Source organism: Acartia tonsa, chromosome 4 (assembly GCF_053477335.1).
Source record: "Acartia tonsa isolate MP-2025a chromosome 4, ASM5347733v1, whole genome shotgun sequence".
Classification (NCBI taxonomy): Eukaryota; Metazoa; Arthropoda; class Copepoda; order Calanoida; family Acartiidae; genus Acartia; species Acartia tonsa.
The window spans coordinates 49590852-49613916 of NC_137263.1; the positions used below are offsets into that span (position 1 = coordinate 49590852).

The window sequence follows — 23065 nt, forward strand, 5'->3', positions numbered from 1 at the left end:
TATGGCTTCGAAACCAAATAATGTCCGCTAGATTAGAACCGGTTCTCATGAAAAATCATTACAGCATCGTATTACAGACCATTTCCATGAAAATTAAAATAAAAATAATAAAATTTTTACCAGTTTTATTATTTAAGGCCTTTGGCCATTCAGTTTTTCATCAATATCCGCGGAAAGCTGTCTATAATACGATGCGATAAATAACTATAATTTACTCTTCTCTTTATCTTATCTTATTTTGTACTTTTGTCACCCATGCCTCTCTAACTCTTATGAAATATTCAGCCTAGCCCATTCTAACAAGAACGATATTATCTATTAAAGCATAGCTTTAAAAGAGAAATCCGCAACAAGGGACCATTACATGATTAAGAACATAAGTACTAAATAAAAAGCAATACATTGGATTTATCTTTAATACCAGTTTTGTTAGTCTAAGGGGCCAAAGACCTGAGCCAACAATACAGGGTTGATTTTATGGTTTCATTTCAAAAGTTCTAATAATATAAGTATAATACATGATTTTTCAGTATGGCTAAGAACTGGATCTAATCCAGCAAAAATTAATCGGATCTAAGCCATACTTAAAAGATATCTATAATACAAAGTATAACGATGTCTGTCTGTCTGAAGCTTAAGATCTATGTAACCACTAAACCGATTGGGCTCTACTCTTCAGGGAATTTACATACTGGTCCTGTGATGGTTTTAAGCTATTTTTTTGAGAGTGGGACAACCCCAACCCCTCCAAAAAAATTTCTTTGTAAGATTAAAATTAAAAAAGGGAGTCGAATACCCCCCCCCCCCCCACAAAAAAATCAGGTTGGTTAATCCTCTTAGGGCAAAGCCCCTAGAGGTTAGGGGCGAAGCCGCTAGTTTGATAAAAGTGCACAACAACAAAAGTCAGAAGAGACAATTACAAAGAATAATTACGTAAAAATAAAGTAGGGATATTTGTTATTTATAGAGTAGCTTCGCTACTGAAATACTCCCAGTTTTGGTTTGTTGAGTCTCCGTCACTCCATTTTTCTGCCTCCGTTAACCTCACTCTGTATTCTACTCTTATCCCCATCCCAATCCCATCTTTCTCTCTCTCCCCTCTTCTTTCTCTCTCCCCCACTCCCCACTTCTAATTCTCTCTTGTTTTATTCTTACATACATATTTCTGTCTTATATTTTCTTTTTCTTTTTGTTTTACAGTCTTTTTTATCCTTCTTCCTTCCTTTTCTATCACTCTCTCTCTCTCTCTCTCTCTCTCTCTCTCTCTCTCTCTCTCTCTCTCTCTCTCTCTCTCCTCTCTCTCTCTCTCTCTCTCTCTCTCTCTTTCTCTCTCTCTCTCTCTCTCTCTCTCTCTCTCTCTCTCTCTCTCTCTCTCTCTATCTCTCTCTCTCTCTCTCTCTCTCTCAGAGTAACTATTTTATTACCACTGCAGCCCTTATAACTTAGTTCGCTTCTGAATCTAGTTGAGTTGTAATCCTGGGCAGTACAGGGAAGTTGCCACTCTATTTTATAAATCAAGTTTCTAACCCATTTTGTTATATTGCGTGTATTAAATTGTGTAGTGAGCGCATATCTTGAATCTTCAACTCATCTGATAACAAGTTTTATCTCGCTTAGATTAGTGTGTTTGTTGGTTCTTATATATTTGTGTATTTAGTGAAGATATACATATAAGTATAACCTGTGGAGTGTTGTAATATTGGCTTAATTCTGAGTTCAGTTATCCCTCTCGGAATGGTTGAGTAATATATTTATATTTACCTGGTTGGATACATGTTTCTGCCCAGCTGCCAGCTGACTGACTGCGGGCTTCTCCTATACCAATCCACTTGCAAAAACTTTGAATTAAGTATTATTTGTAAATTTAATATTGTATCAAATATTGTACGCAGAGTGAGAGGGGATAAAGGGCTGTTTATTACACTAGTTTCCAAAGTTATATAATGATGTTTTCTTTTTCGTTGGCTTATTATTTTTTTTTGTGAATTTTGATTGGTTGGATCATTAAGTTGAGTGTTAAAATGTTTCAACCAGTAATTTTAATCTACAGAAGGGCAATTTTGTTTATCATCATTGGCGATGTACATCAATTCATCGGCCATTGTCTTATCCGTTTAGATCCCTGGTTTCTCCAATACCAACCTACTTGAAAAAATTATAAAAATTAATAGTTTTTTAAAAAGATCTTAGACAATGGCCTATTTATTGATGTACATTCTAAATGATGATACACAATTTTTTTCTCCTGTAGATTATACAATTAGTGGATAAAACGTTTAGACACTAAACTTAATGAACCAGCCAATCCATAATCTATGAAAGTCCTTAAAGTTGTTAAGCAAACGAATAAGAAAACCTTATTAATAAAGTTTGGGGACTAGTGTAATAACAAGCCCAATGACCCCTTCCTCTCTGGCTAAAATATAAATTATTCTATTTCAGTTAAAATGATTTCTGGACGAATTTTTAGTTTGTCCAACAGGACAGGAATTCCAAAATTTCAGCTGACAAGGAAGTTATCATCTGTAGCAGCAACTAAACTGGAGACTCCTCCAGAACCAACAGGTAAAACAAAGAAGCTTTTTTTATTGCCTATAAAAATTACGTCATATTAACCTAATACTAAATGTATACTGGCCTGCCATTGGTAATTTAGTCTGTGTAATATATTGGTCATTTTTATTTTACAGGCAGAACCTAGTAATAGTGTCGGACTGATTATGACGTAAGAAAAAAAATTAGCCAATGAGAGGCCACTATAAATTTTACCATTGGTCAATAATGGCCTCTCATTGGCTAATTTTTTTTCTTATGTCATAATCAGTCCGACACTATTACTAGGTTCTTACAGGCACTATCAACTATAAACTTATTTTGGTGGTCGACCAACCCCACCCTCCCTCTTATAAAAACCTCTAACATCTTTTGGGACGTAGCCGCTTGTTTTGAATATATAAATAATTCTTTTATTAATATTACTATTTTTATAGTGGAAAAACAATCTGGAAAAGCTATTTATCCTTATTAATAAAAATAAATTGTATTATTTGTATAGACAGCAAACCTGCACTAAAATAAAAAAAAATATTGGTTCTTTCACTCAAACCTACTACTTGACCACTGACCCCCCCCCCCCCTTGTTTTCAATTTCTAAGAAATAATATTTCTAGCTAATGGTGGCACCTATCCCTACGGGGTATTGTTGTGATGTATAGTCCCTTCCTCCCTGCCTTGAGAGCATTGTATGTATTTTATATATTAACTTTTAGTTCTTGTGTCACCCGTCTCGGAGCAAGTCTTTGCTCTGCGATTCGGCACGAACCTAAAAGTGTAACCTTGTTATTATATTTAATATCTATATTTGTATGTTTAATCTGTCTTTGAATTAATACACTTTATTAGAATATTTAGCTGTTTATTCTTACTATTATTACACGTCATTTTGGCGCAGTAGTGTAGTACGAACCTATAGCTCAGATTTTCTTTTAATTGTATTATTTCTTTGCTTTATTTTTGTTCAGGAAATTTTTGGACGCGATGAAGGTGGACATTGCTCATTTCAGGAAGTTGTCCCAGGCGGAGAAGCTTGAGTGTATAGTCGAATTGCTGGCCTCGATGCAGGGTGATATTCAGTCGATGCAGGGTGATATTCAGTCCATTGGGGATAAGCCGCTGGAGACGAAGGTTCAGGAGTTGACGGATAATGTTGATACCAACAGTGCTGCGGTTACAGGATTAGCTAACAGTATGGACGATTTCGAAGCTCGAACTGCTAATGAAAAATTTTGTTTCCTTGAACAAGAAAGTTTGGTGGTGTTGCCAACACTTTCTATGGACAATTTCAAAGCTCCTATTGCTAATGAAAAATTGTGTTTCCTTGAACAAGAAAGTTTGGTGGTGTTGCCAAACAGGTTAGGGGGGGGAGAGTGTATAGGTGGAGAGGACCAGGTAACAGTCAAGGAGATGGTGAACCAGGTCGAACCCCTGGAGGAGGAGAGATATGAGATGGTGAACCAGGTCGAACCTCTGATGGAGGAGAGACATGTGATGCTGGACCAGGTCGAATTCCTGGACCAGGAGAAGGATGGAGAGATGGTGGACCAAAAGAAGGATGGACAGATGGTGAACCAGGTCGAACCCCTGGTGAAGGAGAGATATGTGATGGTTAAGAACACCATGTCACCATCCTGTCCATTGAAGGACACCACGACACCATCCTGTCTAGTGAGGGACAACATGTGGGTGGAGGACACCAACATAATGTCCAGGGAAAGATATGTGCCGCCCTGGACATGTACTATGTTGGTGGAGGACACCATGAAAGGGGAAAAGGTGCCGCCCTGGACATTGCAGGACAACATGTGGGTGGAGGACACCAACACAATGTCCAGGGAAAGATATGTGCCGCCCTGGACATGTACTATGTTGGTGGAGGACACCATGAAAGGGGAAAAGGTGCCGCCCTGGACTTGTATCAGCAGGGAGAGAAGGATAGACATGTGTATGTTATAAGTGGATGAATTATAATATGTGTGCAGAATTGAAATGTATAATGGACATATTATATATATATGAATGAATTATCGGAAATATTTGTATGGTACGGAAATGAATGTTATTGGAAATATTTGTATAGAGAGAAGAGAAAACTTGTTGATGTGTGTACAATGGATATATTATTTATGGATGCTTGTTGAAAATAAAACTTTGTGCAAGTTTTGACAATAGATCTATTATATATAGGATTGTGTAGGGAAGAGATGTCTATTGTGTATATCTATATCCAATGATGGGTGATGCAATATAGATAAATACTAAATGTGTTGTTTAGACTTGGTGGTTAAATGTTGCAAGTTTAGTTTGACTTATATATGACTTCTATTGTATATGAAACGTTTTCGAATATGATGTATAAAAACAAAGATGACAGCATCCGTAAAAACGAAGCAATGGAATGGCAGGACAAACGGACATCAACACTTGTATAGTGTCAAAATTAAATAATCAGAATATACGCGTATAAGATTCAATGCAAAATTGTAAGCAAATTTGTTTGTAATAAACAAGGAAGACAACATTAATAAAAGCGAAGTATTGAATGGTAGGACAAATGAACATCAACACTTGTATAGTGTCAAAACTGAATAATCAGAAAATAAGTGCATAAGAGTCGATGTAAAATTGTAAGTAAATTTGTTAAAAAAGAACTGATTGATACAGATTGATGTTTTACTTACATTTTATGAACTTGCTTATAGAGTGGCTTCGCTTGTAAACCGCTTAACACGTAGCACATCTACTTGTCGTTGGGTAGGTGATAGGTTTGAATCTCGGTCTGACACTGAGTCATAACTAACAAAGTTAAAAATGGTTCCTACTGCTACTATGTGAGATGTGTGACGTAAAAGTTAGAGTGGGGGAAATGTTTTGGCCAAAACCGGTGAAACTCGTTACCATGCACAGACGTTAAAAATGGTTCTCACTGCTACTATGTCAGATACTTGAAGTAAATGAAGTAAATAGTTAGAAGTAAATAGTTAGAGTGGGGGAATACCTTGGGCCAAAACATATCATTATTATGCATAGACGTTAAAGTTGGTTCACTGCTACTGTGTCAGATGATTAGTTAGAGTGAGGGAATGCCTTGGGCTAAAACAGGCGCAATTCAATACCATGCACAGTTAAGATTTCTCGAAAAAGGTTGTGCATTTCAGAGTGTTGGTTGTCTGAAGGGTGATTGGATGCTTGACACTGTAATCACAAAGTATTGTACTTTGTTGTCCCAGGAATCAATATACATCAAATCAATCGGATAATTAGATCATATGAAATTATTGACACCGCAATCATAAAGTATTGTGCTTTGTTGTCCCAGGAATCAATATACATCGAATCAATCGGATAATTAGATCATATAAAATCATTGGATAATTAGATATTTTAACTGCTTCGATTATAATGTTGAATTTTGTTGTTCCCGGAATTAGTATACAATCGGATAATTAGATCATATAGAAATTTGTGGTCAAATCAACATGTTTACAAATGGAAGTACGGACGTCATAGAAATGATTATAGTGTTGCTACGTTTTCTAAATTGTACCTACCTGCTGCAGAAATCACCATGTAAAGTTCGAAATACAAAAAGTAGATAGATGTAAAGTTTGGAAGCGATAGGACAATGCTGACATGTATTAAGGGGGGGGGAAGTTTGTACAGTTATAGGAAATGAAATTCAGTACCAAATTTTGCCCTGGCCGTTTGGGCTTGTTTTTATAGTTATCAACCTAATTCTTTTTGTAAGCGCTCTTATATGATTGGATCTACCTGTAAAACTTTAAAAATTGAATTTGGGACTTTCCCTTAAAGGGGCTAGTGGAGCAAAAGACCCCCAAACACTAAAATTTTAAGTTCTGAGCCTATTTTCAGAGATATTGTGACGATTTTTTTATTGAAAACACTTTTTAACAAAACCGAACTAAGTAGCCAATACAAATTTCATTTTGGGACTTTCCTTCTAGGGGCTAGTGGAGCAAAAGGCCCCCCAAACACTAAAATTTTAAGTTCTGAGCCTATTTTCAGAGATATTGAGATGATTTTTTTTTATGAAAACTTTTTTCACAAAACCGAACTAAGCAGCCATTACAAATTTCATTTTAGGACTTTCCCTTAAAGGGGCTAGTGGAGCAAAAGACCCTCCAAACACTAAAATTTTAAATTCTGAGCCTATTTTCAGAGATATTGATACGATTTTTTTAATGAAAACACTTTTTAACAAAACCGAACTAAGTAGCCAATACAAATTTCATTTTGGGACTTTCCTTCTAGGGGCTAGTGGAGCAAAAGGCCCCCCAAACACTAAAATTTTAAGTTCTGAGCCTATTTTTAGAGATATTGAGAAGATTTTTTAAAATGAAAATATTTTTAACAAAACCGAACTAAGTATCCATTACAAACTTCATTATAGGACTTTCCCTTAAATGGGCTAGTGGAGCAAAAGGCCCCCCAAACACTAAAGTTTTAAGTTCTGAGCCTATTTTTTGAGATATGAGATGATTTTTTTAATGAAAACATTTTTAACAAAACCGAATTAAGGAACCATTACAGATTTTATTTTGGGACTTTCCTTCTAGGGACTAGTGGAGCAAAAGACCCCCAAACACTTAAATTTTAAGTTCTGAGCCTATTTTCAGAGATATTAAGACGATTTTTTTAAATAAAAATATTTTTAAAGAAACCAAACTAAATAGCCATTACAAATTTCATTTTGGGACTTTCCTTCTAGGGACTAGTGGAGCAAAAGACTCCCAAACACTAAAATTTTAAGTTCTGAGCCTATTTTTTAGAGATATTGAGATGATTTTTTAAAATGAAAATATTTTTAACAAAACCGAACTAAGTACCTAGCCAATGCAAATTTCATTTTGGGACTTTCCTTCTAGGGACTAGTGGAGCAAAAGACCCCAAAACACTAAAATTTTAAGTTCTGAGCTTATTTTTAAAGATATTATGGCTGATTTTTTAATGAAAATTTTTTTCAAATTGCTCCACTAGCCCCTGGAAGGAAAGTTCCAAAATGAAATTTGTATTGGTTACTTAGTTAGGTTTTGTGAAAAAAGTTTTCATAAAAAAAATCATCTCAATATCTCTGAAAATAGGCTCAGAACTTAAAATTTTAGTGTTTGGGGGGCCTTTTGCTCCACTAGCCCCTTTAAGGGAAAGTCCCAAAATGAAATTTGTAATGGCTACTTAGTTCGGTTTTGTGAAAAAAGTTTTCATAAAAAAAATCATCTCAATATCTCTGAAAATAGCTTCAGAACTTAAAATTTTAGTGTTTGGGGGGCCTTTTGCTCCACTAGCCCCTTTAAGGGAAAGTCCCAAAATGAAATTTGTAATGGCTACTTAGTTCGGTTTTGTGAAAAATGTTTTCATTATAAAAAATCATCTCAATATCTCTAAAAATAGGCTCAGAACTTAAAATTTTAGTGTTTGGGGGTCTTTTGCTCAACTAGCCCCTAGAAGGAAAGTCCCAAAATGAAATTTGTAATGGCTACTTAGTTCGGTTTTGTTAAAAATATTTTCATTTTAAAAAATCATCTCAATATCTCTGAAAATAGGCTCAGAACTTAAAATTTTAGTGTTTGGGGGTCTTTTGCTCAACTAGCCCCTAGAAGGAAAGTCCCAAAATGAAATTTGTAATGGCTACTTAGTTCGGTTTTGTTAAAAATATTTTCATTTTAAAAAATCATCTCAATATCTCTGAAAATAGGCTCAGAACTTAAAATTTTAGTGTTTGGGGGTCTTTTGCTCAACCATCCCCTTGAAGGAAAGTCCCAAAATGAAATTTGTAATGGCTACTTAGTTCGGTTTTGTTAAAAATATTTTCATTTTAAAAAATCATCTCAATATCTATAAAAATAGGCTCAGAACTTAAAATTTTAGTGTTTGGGGGGCCTTTTGCTCCACTAGCCCCTTTAAGGGAAAGTCCCAAAATGAAATTTGTAATGGCTACTAAGTTCGGTTTTGTTAAAAATATTTTCATTTTAAAAAATCATCTCAATATCTCTGAAAATAGGCTCAGAACTTAAAATTTTAGTGTTTGGGGGGCCTTTTGCTCCACTAGCCCCTTTAAGGGAAAGTCCCAAAATGAAATTTGTATTGGCTACTTAGTTCGGTTTTGTTAAAAAGTGTTTTCATTAAAAAAATCGTCTCAATATCTCTGAAAATAGACTCAGAACTTAAAATTTTAGTGTTTGGGGGTCTTTTGCTCCACTAGCCCCTTAAAGGGAAAGTCCCAAAATTCAATTTTTAAAGTTTTACAGGTAGATCCAATCATATAAGAGCGCTTACAAAAAGAATTAGGTTGATAACTATAAAAACAAGCCCAAACGGCCAGGGCAAAATTTGGTACTGAATTTCATTTCCTATAACTGTACAAACTTCCCCCCCCCTTAACGAAAAAAGCTAAAAGGATTGACGTACAGAGTGACGGAAGGACGAACGGTCGTATGGATGGGCGGACCGAATCTAATTATAGAAAAAACAAATATATCAATAACACAGGGTGGTGAATCAAAATGGTCGTATGGATGGGCGGACCAAACCTAATTATAGGAGAAGAAATTATATAAATAACACGGGGTGGTGAATCAAATTGCACTCAAACTTGAAATTGAAACATTATGTGTTGCTAAATTTTGGATGAATCAAAATAAAGTGAATAGATGTGGGCGGATTTCAATCTATTTAAAAACTTGGAATATAATGAACGTATTGCGAAAGTTTTGGTGGATCAGAATAAAATGGAAGAATATTGAGGGGCGGATTGAAATCTACTAAAACTTGGAATTATAATGGGATGTGTTAAGAAAAATATTCAGACACTTATTTTAAGTTTTTGTTTAAGCTTAAATTTTATTAAGGACACTCGATATAGAATAGTATATATTGCGATTTAGTGATGTTGATTCAGCAAAATTATTTATGAAGCTTAGAATTTCATGAAGCAAAATTGTTATAATGCATTAGATATTTGTGTGGAGCTGTCTCTCTTCATGGAGAAGGGGGGTGGGCAAAAATTTGGCAACGAAAGTTTGCACTGTTTCTCGGAGTTGGTATGCGCAAGATGGGGGGTGCAGAGAGGTAGCTGCAATGATGAGCAGGAGTTGGGCGTTGTATGCGCAAAAGTTGAGCTGCGCAAGAAAGTGCTCTCAGGTATAGAGAAAAATAATTAGTTGTGCTTCAACTTTCAAGATTCTAATACATAAAAATAGTTGTGGATGATATAAGTTATTATTCAGATATTTCATAGAATAATTAGGTAAATTTTTTACTGTATTAGACTAATATATTGTATTAAGAATTATTTTTATGTTGCTCGATTATTGACAAACATTTGATTAATATTATATTTCTTAATACATTTTTAAGTAGACATGTTGAAATTTTATTTGTTAAGTGATAACATTTAAGTATGGCATCTAAAATAATTGTATTATGTTTTAGATTGGTCGAAAAGAGGAGTAGTTGTGGTGGTTGAGATACAGTATTACCTGTTGGTGAGTTTTAGTTTGTTAAGATTTTATTTTTAATGATGTTCAATATTGATATACATTTGATTAATGTTATATATACTAATACATGTTAAAGAAATTATTTTATTTTGTTGAGTGAAAATAAAATATGTATTAAATAAGTTTTGGCATCTAAAATGATTGTATTTTGTTTTAGATCGGCCGCAAGAGAAGTAGTTGGTGGTGACTGAAATCTAGTTTTGAATTTGGCCATTGTTTTGTGTTGACATTGATATTATTTGTAGGTGAGTGATTTGTTTTGTTTTATGATATAGTTAAAAGGTGTGAGAGAGAGTGGAGGCTGGTACATGATACACTTTGCTCTGACCGATTATATGTTGAATTGTTGGTGGAGAGAGAGTGGGGGCTGGTACATGATACACTATGGTACATGACCGATTATATGTTGAATTTTATCGATATTAAAGGAGCGTTATTTATGATTGTTTAGTAATTGGGTCAGTAATATTGTGAAACATGCTATTGCTGCTGGAGAATCTGTTTATAGATTAGATGTGAAGTCTGTTGAAGTTCAGAATGCTAAACAGGAAGCTAAACAGGATGCTAAAACTGCTCTCAATAATGCAGTCAAGAAGCTTGGAGTATCACCAGGAAGGTAGATATCAAGTTCAAGGTTCCTGTATTCTCTGGCAACTATAAGGAGATTTAGTGATCATGAAAAGTACTTGAAGCTAACAACTGAGTGCTTGCACAAAACTCCAAAGGAAGCCTGTGCTGGATTGACAACATATTTGGAATGTATGGAGCTGCTGGAGTTAATGGATGTTTATGGATTTACTGATATTCTGTTTATTGTGCAACAGAATATGTTTCTTCATGATGTACTAGAGCTGAAGAAGAGAGTTGAAAGTAAAAGGAGAGTTGATGATGTTACAGATTAAATACTTGCAAACAATGATTGATGAAGCTATCTTTGAGCTTGAATATGATATCTCTATATATGGGAAGACTATTACTGATCTTGGCAAGAAGAGTCTTAAATCAACCAGTAGTGGCAAATCATATGCAGCTAATGATAGTACTGGTGATAGTGATGATCATAATCCTACTGAAGCAAGTCAATCTGTTGGTACTGTTGTTGCAACCCTTTCTCAACCTGTTACAAGTACTCCAATCAACAGTCCAACTGCTGCCAAGGAGAAGAAAAGTAATTTAGATTTATAGATTGCTAGATTTATAATAACTGTTGAAAAGTTTTGAAGACTTGGAGGTGTTAAATTTAAGCATTTAAGCAACAGTTGTGGATAATAAGACGTCGGAGAGTAGTTTTGAAGCTTAATTTGAAAATTGAGGATTCGTATGTCAAGGATAATGAAATAACATTGAGTTAAACGAAATATGTTGATATTGTAACATTTTGAACAGATGTGCACAGTTTGTCAGAATAACGTAAATAAATGCACAGTGAGTCAGGTAGATACAAAGAGCTAAACGAATTATGTTGATATTTATTTTGAACAGATGTGCACAGTGTGTCAGGATGATGCAAATAAATGCACAGTGAGTCAGGTAGCTACAAAGAGATGTATTTACAGTTGTCAAAATGAGAAGTATTTAGTTGATAGATAATGATATACAGAGATATACACCATGGGCTAGAAGCTATTGTGAAGTTGTGTAGAATTTTCAATAGCATGCATTGTATCTTAAATATATTTATGACTGATAAAACGGATATTTGTAAGTTGTTAATACAGTGGGCAGTTAAAGTAAAATGCTGGTTAGTGAAATTTTAGCTGTTCTAAGAAGGCGGGGCTTAAAGATGATGTGGCTGTTGTAGATTTGACTGCCAGGTTGGATATCTTACTTGTCAATAGCTGGTGTTTTTGTCGATAGTTCGTATTAAAAAACGAAATGGATCAGATTTCGAATCAATTTATGGCGAAGGTTTTGGTTGCTTTTGTTCGGCTGCAGTTTTCTCTGTGTTTGTTGTTTCTGTTTATTGTTTTCAACGTTATCATTGGTTGGAGTGTCGACAGTAGCATCATTGTTATAACGAAAATCATTGGCAGTTTCTGTATTTTGAATGACATGTCGATTTTTGGATTCTAACAGAGATGTTAATAGCAGTTATTGTGGTTGTCATTATTAGGCTTAAGTCATGCCTGACTATGCAATAGATATAATCTCATGGATGATAAATGTGAACAGCAGTTCTGATTTTTGACCTGAGACCTCAAACATTTGGCAGGTTTGGCTACTAGAATGGTTGAGTTAGATGCTCGGTTGGCTAACCTGCAGGATCAGCAACGTATTTTGAATCAGGAAAGGGTGAATTTTGGGAAGTAGCTAGAGTCGATGCTAGAAAGGATTCGATCCCAATTTTTTGAAGAGATTGGAGGCTTCTTGTGGTGGAGGTGAATGGCTGTTGTGTTGTTTGAGAAAATCACAGTTGCTAAGTGGAAACCAGTTTATAACTAAGTTTATAACTAAGCTAAGGTCAACTGGTATGGTTATATCGTTTGTGGTGTTGTAGCATTGGTATGGTTATGTCATTTGTGAGATGTTGATGGATTGATGGATAATGATGGATTGATGGATATGAATGATACTATTATGGTTGGTATGGTTATATCATTTGTGAGATGTTGATGGATTGATGGATAATGATGGGTTGATGGATATGAATGATACTACTATTATCAAGAAAAATCTGGCAAAAGAAAATGAATATTATGATCAAGAATAATTATAGTTTTATGTGTGTTAATTCATAGTTTTAATAATGATACTACTATTATCAAGAAAAATCTGGCAAAAGAAAATTAATATTATGATCAAGAATAATTATAGTTTTATGTGTGTTAATTCATAGTTTTATTTTATGTGTTAATGTTTAAGTATTTGTCGAGGCAGTAATAGTCTCTGATGAATATATGTTAATCAATGTTTTTTTTATATATCAATGCATATTTGATGATTATATGTTAATCAATGTTTTTTTATATATCAATGCATTTTTGATGATTATATGTTAATCAATGTTTTTTATAACAATGCATCTCTAATGATATGTGTTAATCAATGCATTTCTGATGATTATATGTTAATCAATGTTTTATAAAAATATATAAAAAAGAAAAAAAAAACACATAAAGAGTAAAAAAGGAACATAAAAAAAACATAAAAGAGTTTTAAAAAAAAACCAAATAAAAAAAAAAATATATATATATGAAATGTTAAAAGATCTGGAGAGAAAATAAAAAAGAAAAAAGAAAAATTTATGACAGGTGTCATACCAGATCAATCATTATTTAATTGATAAGCATTTAATGCTACCTATACCATATTTGATAAATAACATGTAATAAACATATTGTTATATTCAACATGTAATGTTACAGTTTCGAAATTTATGTTCATATTAAAGCCGGGGAGAAATGTGATGTATAGTCCCTTCCTCCCTGCCTTGAGAGCATTGTATGTATTTTATATATTAACTTTTAGTTCTTGTGTCACCCGTCTCGGAGCAAGTCTTTGCTCTGCGATTCGGCACGAACCTAAAAGTGTAACCTTGTTATTATATTTAATATCTATATTTGTATGTTTAATCTGTCTTTGAATTAATACACTTTATTAGAATATTTAGCTGTTTATTCTTACTATTATTACACGTCATTGTCTTGTAAAGCTCCTATAACCAAACCTAAATTAAACATACATAAAATCTGTTTGTGCATGGTCCAAATGCATTTTGAGGGAAACCGCTAATTTCTTTATTTCTCTTAGTTAGAATATGTAAAAGCTGGTGGCTACGCCACCTAGAGGTCTCTAGGGGCATGTGAGGTGGGGGTGGGAGGTTCTGGTTTCCTATCCCAAAATAGTTACAATCGATCCCAGAATCGATGAGAAGCTATATTTTAAAGGAGAACCATATCGGTTCAGCAGTATATATAAACACACAGACAGACACACATTATATGACGATAATTTATGTTTAGAGCCTAGAATGTTGACAGCTGTGCCTGGTCCAAAATCAAAACAATTGCACTCAGACCTCAGGTGAATATTTTCCAGTATGGCTTCGAAACCGATTAATATCCGCTGGATTAGAACTGGTTCTCCGCCATACTGAAAAACTATGTATAACATCAGTGTGTTATGTATTACAGACAATTTTCCACAAATACTAAAATTAATACCAGTTTTGTTAGCCCAAACCTTTGGCCACTCGGGGCTAACAAAACTGGTTTAAATTTTATAATATTTCATTTTAACATCCGCAAAAAGTTGTCTTTAATACGATGCGATTTATAACTATTATATTAAACAAAGACGTATATGCACAATTTTGGAGAAGCCTTGTCCTAACATGTATAAGTTGAATAAAAATGATACCTATACCATTCCTTCTGTTACCTTGATTTAAATATGTATCTGTGTTTTATGTTTAATCAAAGTTACTAAAAAGAATAAGTTAACATTAAACTTTGCACAATTTCATAAAATACAATATTTTTGAGCAATTTAAAAATGCAATAATTAGGCATTTATTTTCTACGTTTTCTTGAAGAACTTTTTAGAATCATGCAAAACCTCGGATATCAACTTTATGAAAGTTTTTAAATTCATTGCTTAATTGAAAAAAATTGTCAATTGCGCAATTTTTTTCCTTGTTTTTCTCAGCTTATACTAACAACGAAATTAATTCCAAAAAAATCACGAAACCTATACGTGATTTTCAGCTGTCTTTGAGGCGCATCACTTATTAAAATTGACGACCTTTCATCTGCCCCCCAACTATTATTTTATATTTATTTCGCTTGATGGTTATATCTTATACCTGTGCTTTTATAGTAAGATGCAATCCATGGATTCTGTTCACTTTTTTGTTGATTATGACGCGTCTGTTGGAAATTATATTGTGGATGTGGATGGGAATACTATGCTCGATGTTTTCACTCAAATTTCTTCCGTTCCAATTGGTGAGTTTAAGTTTAATTATCTTAATTAAAATTTCAAGATACTTGCTTTAAAAGTAGATTGCGTTTTTTTAAGGATTTTTGATGAGTTGCTGCAGTTTTTACGATCGTTAGAGATTGAACTGGTCCTAAGATGGGTCTATAATATTTATTTATTAATTTAAGTTTTTTGGCCCCTCACTCCCTTTTAAAATTTAGATTAACCAGATTCTAGGGGATTAGCCTCTTGTTCTAAAAAAGACACCACTAGGTATTAAATAAAAGTTTACTATTGTTGCAGATAGGTTTACTTTTTTGGTGGTGAAAAGCATACACATTTTAACTGATTCCGTTCATAGACAAGTAGGAATATGATATTAGCACTTAATATATTGCCTATGATTCAATGTTTTTTTCTGGAAATAATTATATTTCCCAATATTTAATTTAATTATCTTTATCTTATTAAAATACTAATAATCGTCATTTAAAAGGATACAATCATCCCGCTTTGTTGTCGGCTTTCAACTCTGACTCAGCTATGCGTGCGCTGGTCAACCGCCCGGCCTTGGGAGTGTATCCAGGTGCGGATTGGGCTACCAGGCTCAATCAAGTTTTGATGTCAGTGGCCCCACAGGGTTTAGATCAGGTAAAAATAACCAGGGCACCAGGGCTCGGCAGCCGCGCGTGTAAGACTCAGTGAAATCGACCTATTATGACTTTAAAAATTGGCTGTATGTCCCGTAACAACAATCCACATTTGCGGAATTTTCTTTTTATGAGGCTCATGCGTAGCTGTGGCGCGGCTGCCGAGCTCTGAAAATAAATCAGCTTTGTTAATTTAATAATGTGATAGCTGGTAGACTAGAAGACGTTATAAGAACAAGGATAACAACATCCATAAAAGCGAAGATTTGAAACGGTATGACAAACGAACATTTTCATTGAAGAATGACAGAACTTACAAAAACAGAATTGTACCTTATTGCTTATTGTACCTTGTTGAAAAAGGAATCAGTATTCCAAAAATAAGATGATTAGGATAATTAAAACATACAATAATTTGTTGTTAAATAGTAAATAAATAGCATGTTTTAAATGGACGTACTTTCTTTCTGGTAAAAATATAGAGGTACTAAGAATCTTAATTTTTGCTCTTTTACAGGTTGCAAAAATATTTTTTGCATTTTATACATATTTATTTTTTATTTGTTTTGTAGGTAACCACTATGATGTGTGGAAGTTGTTCGAATGAGAACGCCTTCAAGCTGATGCACTTCTACCACATGGAGAAGGAGAGGGGGGGCAGGGCATTCAATCAACAAGAAATGGAATCCTGTATGATAAATCAGGTATAGTAAACTTTGTAAATTTAGCAAAGGATGTTAAACTAGAATTTAAAGACCTAAAATATATGTACATATGTAAAAAATCTAATTAATTGCAAATAAATATTCATATAAATTTATCTAGATCTTTTTATGACATATAATTGAAAAATATGAATTTAAACATTTAAACAAAAAACTCATTTTTTTATGCTAAAATGTGGTTTAATTTTGGTTTTTAATTTTCATTTATTTCCCGGCTATGATCATTTATATCCCTGAAATCAAGTTTCTTTTAGTAATTAATAAAAATTCTAAAATCTTCCAAAAAAAAATTAAAATCTTCTAAAAATGACTACCTCCGGGAAATAAATGAATTTTTACATCCACTATTTAAGGGGTTGTTTATATGGGAATGTGTATTTTGTAAATATTTTTTTAAAAATTTTAATTTTTTGTCAGTGTTTTATTTGTTTATGACATAGGAAAAACAAAGAAAACATTTTGCCAAGATACTTTCACTGTAAATTTAGGTGGATGTGTAAGTGCTTAACTCCTGGAGTTAATGGGGGTGAGGGTTAAATCTAACCCAGCATAAAGCTACTCCGTTTTCTTTTCGGTTTCTATTCGGCTTTAATTAAGTTGGCATATGACCATTTAAAAAAAACAAGGATGACAACATCCATAAAAGCGAAGCACTGAAACGGTAGGACAAACGGACATTAACACTTGTATAGTATCTGAACTGAAAAATCGGAACATAAATGTATAAATGTCGAATCAAAATTGTAGGTAAATTTGTTGAAAAACTGCTTAAAAACAGGATAATGTTTATGGACATACTTACATTTTTGGACTTGATTATAGAGTTGCTTCGCTTATAATATTGTTCTTTGTTGTCCCAGGAATCAATATACCAAAAATCAGATCAAACGGATAATTAAAACACTTGAAAAATTGTTGTTAAAAAAGTAGAAAAATCAACATGTTTAAAATGGACGTACGGACATTCTAGTAATGATTATAGAGTTACTACGCTTTTTAAATCGTACCCAACTTCAACGGGAATCATCATGTTAAGTTTGAAATCGATAGGACAATTCTAACATGCCTAAATTAACGAATAAAAGCTATCTATCTCGGACGGACGGACGTACGGACGGACGGACCGACCCTAATTATAGAAAAGCTTCGCTTTTAAAAAGGTTTATATTAATGGAAAAAAAATAACATTAATATATAACTTAACATTAAAAATAAATTCATTATCTATTTTGTTGATAACCCAACAAAAATTCTTATTTCTTTTCAGGCTCCAGGTACACCAGACCTTTCCGTCCTGTCCTTCCACGGTGGCTTCCATGGTCGTACAGCTGCCTCTCTAGCATGCACGCACTCCAAGTATATACATAAAATTGATGTGCCCCTAGCACAATGGCAGGTAAGTGTATTATCAAAAACACTAATCCCCAAAGTTTTATAATTCGGGTTTCTTATTCTTATTATTGGGTTAAAAACCTTGGTGATTTTTATTAAATTTTGATTGGTTGGTTCATTTTTTAAAGTGTTCAAACGTTTCAACCACTAATTGTAATCTACATAAGGGGTAATTTAGTGTATTATTATAATTATTATTGGGGATATACATCAATTTGTCTGCCATTGTCTTATCCTATAGATCACTGGTTAACAAAGCATGTTATTGCAAGTCCTAGGTGTTGGTTGGTCTATCAGTAATGATCAAATCATAATTATTTTGACAATTGTATAATGTGTAGGAAAGATGTAGAAAAGAAAGGGAACATTTTAGAATACTTTAGTTTACAAATTGACAAAATCAGGCTCTGCTTTTTAATTTAATGAAATCCCAAATTTTATCCTTCGCCGCGCGGCTGCCAAGCCCCCAAAAATTTATAAATTGTTTGCAATCCTAATATTTCTTTTGATGCCTCGCGCCTAACAAATAAGCTTAAGCTAAAAAAAAGTACCACTATGCTGTTTTTAAATATGTAAATATGTTGCCAGGTATCAGATTTTCCCCGGTACAAGTATCCACTCGACCAATTTGTGGCAGAGAATAATGCCGAGGACGAGAGATGCCTCGCAATGGCGGAGGATGTCATTCATAATAGCAGGAAGACAGGACCTACAATCACAGGTTATTATTATTTGAGCTGCGAATCAATAGCAGGAGGGATGTTATATAACATAGGAAAAAACACCTACAATAACAGGTTTATATTATAGTAGTTGCGCATCAATAGCAGCGAGGGATTTTATATAACATAGAAGAAAAGACCTACGATAACAGGTTTATATTATAATAGCTGCGCATCCATAGCGCGGCGAAGGATGTTATATAACTTAGAAGAAAGGACCTAAAATGATATTATAGTAGCTTCGTTTCAAGCTTTTTCTAGGGCCTATACTGAAAAATAAATCAAATATGTGGGTTTTTAGGTATTTGTTATATAGTGTCATTTTATTACACATGTAAATTTTACTATTTTATTATTTACCTAAAAATATCCGCTAGGCGGCACTTGAATTTTTTTGCGAAATCTCTTGGGATGTTGGTGGTATCCTTCCCCCAAATAGTTATATAACTTCCCAGCTATATAACTTACACCGTAAAGGAGAAACATATTGGTTCCGTGGTTAGCGAGATCATTCGGTACAAACAGACACTCAGAGAGAAATCCTTTAACTTTATTATAAGGATGAAACAGAGACAATACATAAATATAAAGAGAAAAGAAGAATCTTTATTTTGAGAAATATATTCTTATAATAAAATTTTTTTGTTGTAGGTGTTATTGTTGAGCCTATCCAAGCTGAAGGTGGGGATCATCATGGATCTAACAGGTCACCCATTAATAATTTCTTTGGTCTCCACTCTTCAGGGAATAAAACTACTGGTCCTGCGCGCGCTGGTTTTATGCTTTTTTCCTTGGGGATTGAGGCACCAGAGAAACACTTCCCCCCCCTAACACACACTAGTTTTTATTTAAAATAGAAGTAGCAAAGTTACTCTATAACAGTAAGTGTCTGTCGGTAATGATTTTTGGTAAATCTTACATTTTCTTAAACGGGATTAGATGAGCCAAATATCGTTGCTTTCCTCTTTGCTCTGTTTTTCTTTTCATTTTAATATACAACTGTTTACATGTATTTCCGTATATAAAAATAACAGCATGTTTGTGAGTCTATCTGTCTGTCTTTGTGTGTGTACCTAAGTTTATCGCTGACCACTGAACCGATGTGGTTCTTCTGTAGCTTTTTTGGTTCTGGGAAGATTAATTATTCTTTTTTCTCGTATTCATTCGAATCCGGTGGATAGGAACCGGTTCTCATCCATACGACAAAACTATGTCTAGCACCGTATTATAACCAGTTTTCTACGAATATAAAAATGTACAATCATAAAATTAAAACCAGTTTTTTTTGCCCGTGCCTTCGGCATCTCGGGGCTAAAAAAACTGGTTTTAATCTTATAATTGTACTTTTTATATCCGCGGAAAGCCGTTTATAATACGATGCGAGAAATAACTATTAACACTCTGAAAGGTTGGCCTCTCATTTTGCTTGTAATTTCAAACAGCTTTGCTACTATTGCACGCAATTGAATTTGTTGAATCTAATCACAGAGAGGGAGGGGGGGTGCCAATTTGGCTATTTATTACACTAGTACCCAAAGTTTTATAGTAACGTGTTCGTATACGTTGGCTTAACAACTTTGGGGACTTTTACTAAATTTCGATCGGTTGAGTTTCAACCACTAATTGCAATCAACTAAAGGGGTAGTTATGTGTATCATCATTGGGATTGTACATCTTTTTATCGGCCATTGTCATATCCTTTTAGATGTCTGACTTAATCGTCCTAGTCATTAATCTGGATATTTGGTGTAGGTGGTTCCAGGGTCTGCAGGATATCTGTAAGAAATATGACATCATCTATCTTATTGATGAAGTACAGACTGGAGGAGGTCCAACTGGAAAGTAAGCGGATTTTTTAAAGAATAGTTATTTTTTTGTATCGTATTATAGACATATTACCGCAGATATCAAAATTTAAAAAAAAAATAAGATTAAAATCAGTTTTATTAGCCCCGAGAGACCTAAGTCCCAGGCTAACAAAAAAGCTTAAAATTTTTATAATTTTACTATACGTGAAAAATTGTCTGTGATTCAATGCTATACATTATTTTTCAGTATAACTCTGAACATAGCAGCATACTATGTTTTTAGTATAAACTTAACATATATTTAATAAAGTACAAGAATTTCCGATAAATTATTTTGCTTTAATTTTAAAAACTATCTTTAAGTAATTGTACATTAAAAAAAAAAAAGCTTTTTTTCACCTTAATCAAACCGGTTATATCCTATGTATATCTATGTTTAAAATTTTATAGAAACTATTAAAAAAAATAAAATCAAAGGTATTATTGTGTTCATTGTTAGCCCTATCAAACAAGTGTTTTTATAAATGTTAACTGGTGCTTTTCTTCAAAGTGCCAAGGGAGTACAGAAACACCCATCACGATTTAAAATGGGCGGTGCCCTTAACTCCGGGTTTTTTTTAAAGAGGAGGGATTGTTATTCGTGCTCGACTAAGCACTCTGAGGGAAACTGCCGTTTTACTTGTAGAATTTACACTCTTTTAGTGCCTATAAAAATGACGTCATATTGACCTACGATAGGTCAATTAAAAAGTATACTGACCTGCCATTGGTAATTTAGTTTGTTCATTTGTATGTATCTTATGATGTCATTTTCTTATATGCACTATATATAAAGATCTTCTAAAATTAATCTAACACTTCATAAAAATTTAGAATTTGGTGCCACGAATGGTTCGAGCTGGCAGAATCTCCAGATATTGTGACCTTCTCTAAAAAGATGTTGACAGGAGGCTTGTACCACAAGTCTAAGCTGAGACCCAAGCAGCCATACAGAATCTTCAACACATGGGTGGGAGACCCAGGAAAGGTAATCAGGCTAGAATTATTTTTTTTAAAGATGCGAAGAAAATAATTAATACAAATTCCAAACATGGTAATGTTAATCTAGTGTTGATTTAAATATAAAAATTTAGTTTTTCCTCAAAGTGCGTTTCGAGCACTTTTTAAATTAAATTGAATGTATGAAGGGAGCATAACCTCTGAGGGGTCCCTAACCCTGCGTGGCAACCAGTAACCAATTTTACCTAACCTTATCTGAAGTTAGAAAACAAAGAAGCTAAAATTTACCTCTCTCCTTTCGCCCTTCAAATTAATAGAAAATAACCTTGTTAGCTTTTATAGACAACAAATACTTACATATCTTGAAAACGTTAATTTAATTTATTAGATAATTTAGAGAAAAAAATTTGGATTATGCCAAGAAAACGAATTATTGTTTCGTCGTATTTCACAGTAGCTTTTGATAGGTTATCTTAAGTTAGGTTATGTATGAAAATACGACGAAACCCGCTACTTCGTTTTCTTTCATGATCCGAAAATAAATTTTTATTTGATATTTATCACATGATTTCAAAATAACCTAATTTTCATTGTTAAGTTGATCCTTCTTGATGCTGTGCTGAAGACCATCAGATCAGAGAACTTACTGGAGGAGACCTCCAAGTCTGGAACTGTGCTGCTGGACGGACTGACAGACCTGCAGAACCGGTTCCCTGGCTACCTGAACAGCGCCAGAGGAAGAGGAACTTTTTGCGCCATCAACTGCGATACCACGGATAGAAGGGATAAGGTAAATCTCATAAATTCAAAATATTTTCTTTCATCTAATTTATATATATATACATAAACACAACTTATTTTTTTCTCATTTTAGCTAAACACCTAACTAACATCATCTAGCGTCGAAAAAAAATATTTATGGTAAATAGCTGATTTTAACATTGATTGAAAAGAAACAATTTTACGGGTCTCTATGGGCGTAGCCGCTAGTTGTCGAAGCTAGCAATCGTCAATACCAGAAACCACCTACAAAAATGCCCTTTTAATATGATCAGAACTATAATTACCATTACTTCATCAATCGGTCGCGCCTCAGTCGTGCATAAGCCTCAAATTTAAACCCGCATGTGTGCTAAAAAAAAGTCTATTAAAAGAAGGATTGTTAGTTAAGGAACAGGTTTAGACATCCAGCTGAAATTTAAAGCTAATAGTATGATGATTTTACTTAGGCTTACACTCGGCTGCCGAGCCCTGATTGTTATTACCTTGTCCTTATTACAAATAATTTGTCTAGATTTTGAACCAGCTGCGCGAGGTTGGTGTGCACGCCGGAGGCTGCGGCGACACCGCCATCCGTCTCCGACCAGCTCTAGTATTCAAGGAACAGCATGCACATCTGTTTCTAAACAAACTTGAAACTGTTCTTAAATCATTTTAATTCTTGTAATTATAATAACCAGAAATTAAATCAATGGAGATTATCAGATTTTTAAAATCTAAAACACATATTATTATTTTTCAAAAATCCTAAATTCGGATTACAGTGTAAAACTTTAATGTTAAATTATTCAATTTTTACATTATTTTTTGTTAAATGTTAGACTATGTATTATAAAAATGTATTACCTGTTTAATTAATTGTCAATGGAAAAAATGACTGATGAGAAATATTTCTATGTATTTTATTTATAATTGTTATTTGTGAAATATACATATTATATCACTATATGATGTTAAAAAGATGAAAATATACGCATATGTAAATAATTTGTAAGC

The 23065-nt window shown here is 33.6% G+C and overlaps 1 protein-coding gene across 1 annotated transcript; it reads left to right on the top strand.

The window, feature by feature from the left end:
* The first annotated feature begins 2446 nt into the window (after positions 1-2446).
* LOC145317593 (4-aminobutyrate aminotransferase, mitochondrial-like) lies at positions 2447-23056 on the top strand. Its single transcript, XM_080158738.1, has 12 exons — positions 2447-2565; positions 14036-14096; positions 14892-15019; positions 15490-15644; positions 16216-16347; positions 17636-17764; positions 18349-18481; positions 19134-19188; positions 20235-20324; positions 21164-21317; positions 21888-22079; positions 22584-23056. The coding sequence occupies exons 1-12, from the start codon at positions 2448-2450 to the stop codon at positions 22725-22727; spliced, it is 1491 nt and encodes a 496-aa protein (XP_080014864.1). The 5' UTR covers position 2447; the 3' UTR covers positions 22728-23056.
* The last annotated feature ends 9 nt before the right edge of the window (positions 23057-23065 follow it).